Genomic DNA, 11,107 nt, shown 5'->3' with positions numbered 1-11,107 from the left:
AGAAGAGAAGAACTGGAATGGAAGTCACCATGGTTTGAAAGACTAATCTAGAGCTTTCTATCTAAGTTCTGTTGCCCCAAAGTCAGAGGAGTAAGCATAATCATGTTTTGTCTTGAAACAGAAAATGTGGAAGTTGTTGTTTTCTAAAAGTGAAATTAGAGAAGGAGGATAATATAACTTATTTTTTAAAAAATAACCCTAACTCTATCCCTGTGAATGTGACCTTTATCATAAATTGTTGAAGCAAAATGCTAACAAGTCTGTAAAGATTATCCCATAAGGTGCATTACCTGTGGCTAGGGTCATTTCCATAGCAAGAAAACTTGCATCTTGCCTTCCCAATAAAAGTCTATAGTGGAAATATGTACTCACACTTGGCAAGCCCAAGGAAACATTCCCACCTTTACCACTTCTGCAGGGGGTATTGCTTGTGTTCCCCAGGGTGGCTGAAATAGGCCACTAGCTATTCCCGAGTGGAAGCATCATTGTCCACTCTTGAGTTTTCAATCAATTGACTTACATAAACCTGAGCAGGTTTCACAGTCTCTATTTGTTCTCACTATTCCAAACTCTGAAACAAACTATTGCTGAGGCCACACCTGCCTACTAGAGACCTTAACATGGAGGAAGCTACTGCCTTTTCCTCCTTCTCCTCCTCTTCTTCTTCTTCAGAGAAATTAAAATTTAGCAGTAAAGCAATGGATCTTTGAAAGGAATATGTCTGTATAAATTCCCACACTCACAAATTCACACACACACAAAATCTTTGAGGGAAAAAAAAAATGCTATTCATTCATTACTGACTCTCTCTAGCATGCCAGACCCTTAGCTTCTTGTGCTACAATACCTTAGGCACATTTTCTCTTTTAACTTTCACAATTACCCTCTGGAGACAGATGTTGTTGTTGTTGTTGTTGTTATTATTATTAACTATTCCAAAGATCTGCAAGGAGAAGCATTTAGGGGTGGTTTGCAAACGGTCAACAAAATAAATGTTATCTTTGTGAATGCAAAGTATCTATAACCAAAAGAATAATAGAAAAATTGGACTTCATTTTCCTTCCAACCAGCAGAGCCATCTGTCTCAGACCTGGCCGCCTACCTTCCTTGGCCCTCGATGTGGCAGCCATTGGCATGCTCTGGGCGCAGTATACCTCCCGGGTCTGGATCCCCCCGCCGCAGACGGGTCCTGTCATATGCCAATGGGGGTCCTGCTGCTCCAGGAGGAGAGAAACTTGGCATTCTTTCCACTCAGAGGTTCTCCAGGAATACCTGTTTGTTTTGATACATTTAAAAGAAGAAGAGGAAGAAGTAAGAAAAACATCAGCTTTAAAGTCATGGCATCAAGTTGCATAATCTCTCTTTCTAGAGCCAAATCTTTGCCCATGAATAAAGAAGCCCGATGACTTTGAATTACTGGCTTTTATTTCCTAGGCAAAACCCCAGCAGCCCATCATGGTAATAGATAGCACATGATGACCAGACTGAAGGGTGATAATGAGGATAAGCTGTAGGTATTTCCCAGCTATGAAGCTGGAATATAGTGAAGGAATAGAGGAAGTAATTGGAAACTCAAGGAGTCTAATTCATGGCAGCTGATTTGTCATGGGCTTTCACTTCACAAACTTCCAGACAACTGCACGAAAGCTACCCTTTCTTTTTTAATTAGTAGGACACTGTTTGAATGTATGAAGTTGTAAATATATTATTTTACATAGACAGAGATGACCTCCAACTTTTCAATCTTCTTGATATAGGACACTGTTTTCACCCAATTTGACTCCTCCATTGGGATAAAAAGTATAGGTAATACAAATGAGTTAACACAATGCCACTATATCGATTAATAATTTCTTTTTTACATATGCAGTCATGCTGTTATTTAAGCAGACTTAGTAATATATCTCCCAGATTTATAACTGGCTAAGAAATACTCAAATACACACACAGAAACATATACAAGTAAGGGAAGAAAACATAATGGAGCTTGCATACAAGTTACAGAAAACAAAACAGTGCGCATCAATGCATTCATACCTAGAGAATTATTTCAGACAGAATTTCCTTTTGTGGATTATATTGCAGCATTCCTTAAGCCCACAGTATTAATACAACCCTATAGCATTCACATAAATACCAAGAGACTCATTAACTTCTGGAAGAGAAAACAAAACCTAAGAAGAATCTCATATCTGCTGTCCCATTTCATATTTAAAGAGAATTTTCTCAGCTTTCTGATGGCTTGAAAGAAAAAGAGGGGGGAAAAAACTGCAATGAAAATAATCATATGGAGTCGAGCTTGGTGGCTCAGCCTGTAATCCCGCGCCTTTGGGAGGCTGAGGTGAGTGGATTGCCTGAGCCCGCGGGTTCGAGACCCACCTGGGTAGCAAGACCTCATCTCTACAATAAATCAAAAAATCAGCTGGGCGTGGTAGCGCATGCCTGTAATTCCGGCTACTCGGAAGGCTGAGGCGGAAGGATCGCCAGAGCCCAGCAGGTCTAGTCTGCGGTGGCCGGGAGGGGCCACTGCACTCCAGTCTGGGCGACAGAGTGAGACCAACTCAAAAAAAAAAAAAAAAAGAAAGAAAAGAATCATATGTCTCCAAGACTCCGGCCTTAACAAAGACTAAAGTAAAATTGAAATCAAGTAACAGATGCCAAAATAAGAAAGCAAATCTCTAAGAAACCTAATAGTGATCAAATTCCTCACAACGAATGTCATCATTCTAAAAAGCTTGAAAGCTAAGAATCAGCTGAGAATCATTAGCCTTGTGAAAAGCCCATCATAGAAAAAGGATTGAGACAGTCCTTTGGGGTTTGTTGTAACAGTTTTTCTCCCTCAGCCTCACTATTTAATTTTCACATGATGTTTTCCCAAGCTTAAAGATTAGTCAGCAGGCCAGGCAGGAGTTAGGAGTGCAGAGTTCAGGTCTACTCATACCAGAAGACTATAGATAATAATACATTTCTAATTCCTGGGCAGGAGAGATGGAGAGAAATTCAGTTCTCCCCAGAGACAATTATTTTCTGGAGTTGAGGCTCCAAAACCCTTTCTCCTCACACAGAGTTCTCAACCCTATCCTCTATGGAGATTTCTGCAGAAGGCTTGTTTTGCAGGTTTCTCAGCCTCAGGGTACAGGTAGCTCTGTACTCTATGGCAAAATAAGATGAGGTGGGGTATATCACAATAGATGAATACCAAGTTCTCATTTCAAATTTTCTTCCTATAAGGAGTCCCTAAAATGGAGCTTTCTAGCCATTAAGGAAGGGGTCAGATACAGCAGCTGATACAGAGATTGCTTGATATAGTCAGCAGATAAGACAGGCAAAAAGAGGGCAGTGTGGTGCAGACGATAGAAATGTGTTAGAGTCAAACTGATCTGGTTTGAATCAGAGCCTTGCCACTTTCTAGTTATGTGACTTTCGCCCAGTTCTCTTTTCCCACTTGTAAAATAGAGGTAATAAAAAGCAAACATTGAACTTGGTATATAATAGATGTTCATTCCCTTTCTTCTTATGTACCTCTATACATACCCTTTGCCCATTGCTGATGCAGAACATACAAGCGTGCGCGCGCGCGCGCACACACACACACACACACACACACACACACACACACACACACACACACACTTAACATTTTATTTATGAGGGTTTTGTTGATTTCATCAAAATCCTAATATTAGAGATTCAGGATTGCCATGGTCTAAGTTCCCGCAACCAAAGTTCATCAAAGAGCATAAAAGAAACAAAGTTTAAAATATAACTGGGCACAACAATTTATTTACTTGTTTGAAAGGAATGGGCCATGCTGTATAAACTGCTTTTACAATTAATTTATCATAACCCGACAAGAATTAGGAATGAAGGAATTTTGAAAGTCAATATGGAGAAAAATGAAAGGAAAAGTTTAATGACTATAGTTTCACATAAAGTAATAAAAACCCTGTTGGTATCTCATTAGCCCAAAACACCCAACTTCCATTCACTGGCAAATGACAAATTCTTTAAAGAAATAGAAGACATTCATCAATATTGCTATGGTTTACCACCTCAGAGAAAATACCAACCCAGCAAGAGGCAGAGGGAAAAAAGCACACCAATAAAGGACTTCTATATTCCTGTTTTAAAATATGGGTCTTTTCATAGTCTTTGCTCATTCTTTTTATTTTTTTTTAAGCCCTATCTATGTTTAGTCACAAATCACCCGGAAGTCATGAAAACTGAACATTCTGAGTTGCACCAACCTGAGAAAGTGTCACTAGGATCTGACAGAATAACAAATCAAAGGAGTCTGCTCAGCTAAACGCTACTCCCTTTCTCCTTTAGAAGTTGTTACAGCGATAGTCCTCCAGCCTCAGGAAAACTTGGCATCTCGATGACTGGGACACTCTCTTTAATGGCTAAGTCCATGTTAAAGACCAGGTATTTTTAACCTCATATCTCCCAACTCTGATGCCTTTCAACACATCCTCATTTTGTATTCCCACTTAGGAGGGAAACGTGGGAAGTCGGAAAGGCCAGAGTCCTACCTCTTACAGGTCAGCAGTACTTTGGAACTGGTTGTGGAAATTCCTCAAGTAGTGGAACGAAAGAAATAAACTAATTCTCATAGCCTCTTACCAATGTGTACAGAGTCAATTTGCTTTTTTCAAAGGGTCTGGCTAAATGGAATAAACAAGGCATTAATTTATTTGAGCTCCTAGGGCACCATGGCAGAATACCCAAGTAGTAAAAATAACAGTTTATATTTAGTTCCTGCTTACTCTATGCCAGGCACTGCATGAATGAATTTAGGTGCATTACCTCATTTAATCCTCTCAAAAACCCTGGAAGAAAAATATTGTTGCTCCTTTTGAGAGAACTGTCATAAACAGTAACTCTCACAAGCTCACTTAAGTAAGTGAAAGAGTAGGATTCAAAGCAAAGTTTATTTGACTCTAAAGTTTATCTTCATAATAAAATGACACCCTGGTAGATAAAAACAGTGAATGGCAAACCCACGAAAATCAATCAAGTAGTTCAGAAAGCAGTTTCACTAGGCAATAGGTATCTACCTATCTAGCTACTACAAGAACAAGTAAATGTTGGTCTTGGTCTGAGGAATTGTGTTCTTAACTGAAACAAAAATATATACTTTGTTGGTGATAATGATATTGTCAGGAACAACTGACCAATAATATTTCACACCACCAAAATAATTTTTTCCAATCTCAAACACAAATACCATTTGAGAATATTTTATAGTCAATCATTTTATAATTAGAGCACTGTGGCTATGTAAGGTCAAATTTTAGCACTTTCAGGAAACACAGTCATTCCTCGCTTAACGACTGCAATACATTCTAAGAAATATCGTTAGTCAATTTCATCATTGTCTGAACATCATATGGTGTACTTACACAAACCTAGATGGTATAGCCTACGACACCCTTAAGCTATATGGTATAGCCTATTGCTACTAGAACTACAAATCTGTACAAAATGTTACTGCACTGAAGATTTTAGACAATTGTTACACAATGGTAAGTATTTATGTATCTAAGCATGTCTAAACATTAGCAAGGTACATTAAAAAGAAAGTATTCAAATCTTACAGAACGAAAATCTTATGGGACCATTGTATATGTGGTCCATTGTTAGAAACATTGTTGGGGCACATGACTGTAATGTCAAGTTAAAAGAGAAAGCATAAGCGAAGGTATTTCTCATTGTGAAAATTCAAATTCCCACTAAAAGGTTCAGAAGACAACTTTTTAAAGTAGAATATTTTTTTGACACCTAAAAATCAAAATCTCCACACTGATCCCTGGTCACTCTAAATGTTAAGCAAACCTGCCCTCTATTCGTGTAAAAACACGTGTAAAAAGTGTAAAAACAAAAGAGTGCAAAAACAACTCTGATGTCACCACTAGTAGTGAGAGAGCATACCGTCAGCCACTCTGAAAGCCCAAGCCCCTGCCTGACAAGTGGAATGCTAATAGCTCAAATACTGAATGCACAGAGAGAACAACTCCTACAAGGACAGTTTAGTTAAGATAAAGATATATACCAGAGATTGAAGTCAGGAAGTAGCTAAAAAGCAGGCTCCACTAGAAAAAGAAATAGCCCTGCCCAAATATTAAGTGAATCACTTACTCAACCATGAGCTCACTTATCCTTTCTTTCTACAAGTAATTTTTGAGCCTCGATTATGGACCGAGGATGATTTCAGACAATAGAGATGCACAGCAGTGAGCGAAACAAAATCCTTGACCTTGACAAGATTACCTTCTAGTGGCATGGACAGGCATAAATGCATCAATACATGGCATGGCATCAGATACCGTGGGGAAGAGAGAGACAGACGAGGAGAGCTATTTTAGTGCCATGACAGAGTAAGTCCTCAGGGTCCCGAATAAAATGAGGGGGTGAGCAAAAGAACAGTTCGACAAGAAGTGTTCTTGGCAGAGGAAAGAGCAGCCTGTCTCCTAGGGAAGCAGAGTACTCAGAAGCCAGCGTGGTTGGGGAAGGTGTGTCAAGAGGAAAATGATAGAGACAGAAAATGAGGAGCAGTCAAGAGCCAGGATATGTGGAGCCTTATAGGCCCAAGTAAGACTACTGAGTGTTGTTCGTTCCAAACATGCAGGGAAATTGTTGGGCAGTTTTGGGAAGACTGGTAACATGATGGTGGGATTTACATGTTAAAAGAATCATCCTGGCTACTGAGAAAAGCAGAAGCTGTGGGAGACAGGGAAGATAGAAGGAGTGAGACACGTTTGGAGGCCTTTGCCAGTCTAGGAGAGAAGATGGTGGCTTCAGTTGCAGCAGTGGTAGTGATCATGGTGACAGGCGATCAGATTCTGGATATATTTTGAAAATGGAGACAGCTTTCTAATGGATTAGACATGGGATGTAAGAAAAAGAGAGGAGTGATGAATGATCCCAAATTTGTTTTTGACCCATGTATTAGCAGAACAATTTCTTGGCATTGAATTCTTAGGTGAGACAGCTCAGGAAAGGGACAAAATCCCAGATATGGAGACAAGCATATATTATAACTGTGGAATTCAGTTTTTCTTTCACTTATCGCCTATCATTTTTTTCTGAACTTTCCCCCAATGCCTAAAATTAATTGCCCAATTTCTATGTTTTCCCTAGGTTTATAGCCTAGGAGCAATAAGCTATACCATATACCCCCATATACCCTAGGTGTGTAGTGGGCTAAACCATCTGGGTATGTGTAAGTACAATCTGATGTTTGCACAAGATCGAAATCATCTGATGACACAATTCCGAGAACATACCCTAGTCATTAAGTGACACGTGGCTATATCTTTCGAAAGTGCTAAAATTTGACTATATGAGACCTCAATGCTCTAATTATAAGATGATTGTCTAGAAAATACTCTCAAAAAATGCAAAACAGTATTTTTGTTTAAGATCGTAAGAAAAACTATTTTAGCAGTATGAAATATTATTGGTCAATTGCTACTGACAGTATCATTGTCACCCACAGAGGATATATTTTTTGTCTCAGTTCAGTTCTTAGATATTTTCCTACATCTACTTTTAGGAAATGGTTGGTAAATGTATCATGTATCACATAAGGCAGAAACAGTTAAGATTTAATATATTACTTTTCTCAGAAGGCAAGTGCAGCTTAAATGAAGAAATAGAGGTTAAGTCAAAGAAAGGAATCTTCTAACTAAGAGAACACATACTCTCATCATGAGATACAGGTAATGCATTTTGGGTTAGAAAGCTTACTTTAGGCCTTGGAATTAAATCACTCAGGTAACCAGCTTGGTTTCCTGAGAATGGTGGTGTTCAGCTAAGAAATCTCATAAAAAGAATATTCCTAAATCGAGGTGGGAAAGAGGGACAGAGGTAATTCACTGCTGTGAAGCCATGAGTAGAGACATCCTAAATTAGCAAAGTCAAAATTAGAAAAGTAGGAATATTTAGTAACTATTCTTAAAATAGAACTAGGACCACTGTGGCTTTACAGCAACCTCTGTCCTTTGGAATCTGAGCTTTGTCACATTGATAAGGCTTAGAATGGCTTACAAAGTGTGGCTTTCTTTTCTCCTTCTTCTAAAGGCTTCGATTTAAAGCACAGAAGTGCAAAATAGAATTTTAAGTGATTTAATGATGACAGATTGAAAGAATAATTGCATTAGTTAATGGTCATGTTTTGACTGAGCACATATAGATTTGCAAACACTCTTGGAATTAAAACCCTAGTGCAAGGTACTCAAATTAAATGTGTGTGTATATTAAAAATCAGTGTACTGCAGCATGACTAATTTATGATAATGTCTGTTGTCCTTTTAAAGTAGTAAATGCATTTAGAAAATAATTAGCTTGTCATTTTTTTTTAAAAGATGACCAAAATAAAGGGAACTGATCAAGCTTTATACATTTTATGCTCTAGTAATTTTTTATTGGCTAGAGTGGGACTATTGATTATGGAAAGCTACTCTGAAGTGCAAAGCTCTTTGCTCTTCAGCAGATGGCTTTGCTAGCCAAACTCCACATATGTATTATTAATAGACTTCTATTGCTATGCACAGCACTTAGCAGTACGTTAACTTTCTTACACTAACTGGGGAACAAATCTTCTATCCAGGAGGACTTAAAGTGGCACAATGGGGACTCATGAAACAACATGCATCAGTAAAAGACAGAACCAATAAAAATGTATCAGTCTCCTGTTGAAACAATTTCCAGATTCTTTGAAAGCAGTTGTTTCTTTTCTAAAACAGATGCTCCTGAGGGCTCCAGGTTATGGTTCCTTTACTCTTAAATTACTGCAGAAAAGGTGCCTAATTTAAATAATTTTTTAAAATTTTCCCAGAGAATCCATTAATTTATTTGGCAACCATTTATTAAGTTCCTACTATGTGAAGAATGTTAGGTACTGGAATAGAAAATCAATGGAAAAAGATGTGACAGGGGATGTGTGTGCCAGAAGGCAAATGTTTACAAATTCATACTGTGATCTCATTCCTCACCTTTTCTGAAACAACACTTATAACCAATGACCACAGAGACTTTTAATTTGAAAAAACAGGTTCAATATCAGCAGGAAGATGGCAGTCATTTGAGACTGTGGCAAACTCCATGTGTTCATCCCCATACTGGACAGATGTCCTTATTTGATCTCTTTGATAATGCCAATTTCAGCTGCTCTTTTTTTTAAAATGCCTTTGAATTAATTATACACATTACATAATAAGTGTAAGCATGGAATAAAGGGCTCCATGCATAATATTGTTCTGGAACTGCCCTACATTTGATCATTCTTTCATTTAGTCATTCAATGTTTAGTGAGCATTTACTATGAGCTAGACTCTTTTCCGGGTGCTATTCTCTCTAAGGTAGAGGGAAAAACAAAATAAACAAAAGCCACATCCCTCAGTGTGAGTTTATGTGTGGGAACACTACCAACTGTTAAACACTTCTAAGGGCCACAGTTATAGTACTCTGGGCGCTCTAAATTTGAAACAGTAAATTAAGCAAGATTCTTAAGACGAATAAAACTAAGTGAACACACACTGAAAGTGTTTAGTTTTCTGAATTCCCCCGTGATTAGCACAGTGACAGGCCAAAGCAGGTGTTGAACAAACATCCCTTCGCAACACGTCACTGTTTCAACAGGCAAAGAAAGCAAACAACCAAGCTGAACTTTCATCCGCCATCCTTTTACTTGACACTATCCCAGGCTTCAGAATTCATCTAAACAATCCATCAACTAATACCTAGGGGTTTCTTAAGAACAAAGAATTATATCTAGAAAATCTAAAATAGGGTTCAGTGCCTCTAAAAGATGTTAGGGAGAACCAAGCTGGTCTCAGGGATTTGTTTTACAAGCAAATCAAAGTGGGATGCAGGGTACCCAGATAGATCTCTCAGCATGAGTTTACACAGACAGACTTCTTGGAAAGGATCTCTAGTCTACTCCTAATAAGGATAAATGCATACATACCAGAAACAAGGAGGGATGAATTAAAGGAGCCCATCTATTCAGTGCCAGGACGGAGTACTGAAACAGTACTTTACAAATTGACTTTTCTGTGCAGTAATATCACACAGACTACGTAAGACTAACATCCGTGCCACTTCTGCCTTGAGATTTTCTTAAGAGTTTTACTCTGCATTGGTCACTGTCACCATTTAATAATGCTGTCTTATATATTCTATTTCAAGCTCTAAATGATCGTTTAAAGGGTAGAACAGCCATTTTTGCATGAAAACCGCTGCCTCTTCATGCAGTGATAGATGCTATTGGCAGGTCATCTGAAGTGTTACTTCTAAGAATGATGTATGCAGTTGATGTTTTTTTCAATATTTTGTGTGTTACAGTAGCTTTCGCCAGAATAGGGCTCTTTACTAAAACACAAAGGATACTGAGTCATAACTGTTCCAAAATCGGGTGGTATCTCAATGCTCTGGCATGGAGCATTTAAAATATCACAGTCCATGTCCTTTGTCTTTCTTTATCCTATCTAGTAAACAGGGCTGCCTCATCCTTTAGAGTAGTGGTCCTCAACCTTTTTGACATCAGACCAGTTTCATGGAAGAAAATTTTTCCACAGACAGGGGATGGGACCAGCAGGCATTAGGTTCTCATAAGACTCAGGCAATCTAGATCCTTTGCTTGTGCAGTTCACAATTCGTCCGTCACTCATCTCCTGCTGTGCAGCCCAGTTCCTAACAGGCCACAGACTGGTAGCAGCCCAAGGGCCGGGGGTTGAGGACCCCTGCTTTACAGTATTAGCATATGTTTCATTTCCCCTTTAGATGAGATGTAGGGTCTGATAGTTTATATGTTAAACAGGACACAGGAAAGTACCCAGTGCCAAGGTATCTTTTACAATCCATGTATCTTCATGTGTTTGTGGAAGAGAATAGCATGATGTCCAAGGTCATAATGCCCAATGATAGGGGATAACCACCCTAAGAGAAAAGGTGACATATTTATTCTGACTCTTATGACCATTTCCCACCTCATAGTACACACTGTGAGTATTTATTATGTTGGAGGCGAGGAAGGGTGTAAAATTTCAAGTGGATTGAAGGATGGAGTGCTTGGAATCTATAGATTTTTTTTTTTTTTTTTTTT

At 38.5% G+C, this 11,107-nt stretch overlaps 1 protein-coding gene across 1 annotated transcript in view; it reads right to left on the bottom strand.

The window, feature by feature from the left end:
- Positions 1–1,102: 1,102 nt before the first annotated feature.
- The window catches only part of LOC103274768 (thrombospondin type-1 domain-containing protein 7B-like), a gene marked incomplete at its 3' end in the record, with an annotated part of 16,131 nt that continues 6,126 nt past the window's right edge, over positions 1,103–11,107 (bottom strand). The window contains exon 3 of the mRNA XM_021719348.1: positions 1,103–1,272. Within this exon, the coding sequence (XP_021575023.1) occupies positions 1,103–1,272 (170 nt within the window). The remainder of the gene's footprint in view (positions 1,273–11,107) is intronic.

Source organism: Carlito syrichta, unplaced genomic scaffold, assembly GCF_000164805.1.
Source record: "Carlito syrichta isolate Samal-C Ts95f unplaced genomic scaffold, Tarsius_syrichta-2.0.1 Scaffold115250, whole genome shotgun sequence".
NCBI classification, from domain to species: Eukaryota; Metazoa; Chordata; class Mammalia; order Primates; family Tarsiidae; genus Carlito; species Carlito syrichta.
The sequence above is the reverse complement of the archived record's forward strand: the minus strand, read 5'-3'. Positions and strand labels throughout refer to the sequence as shown.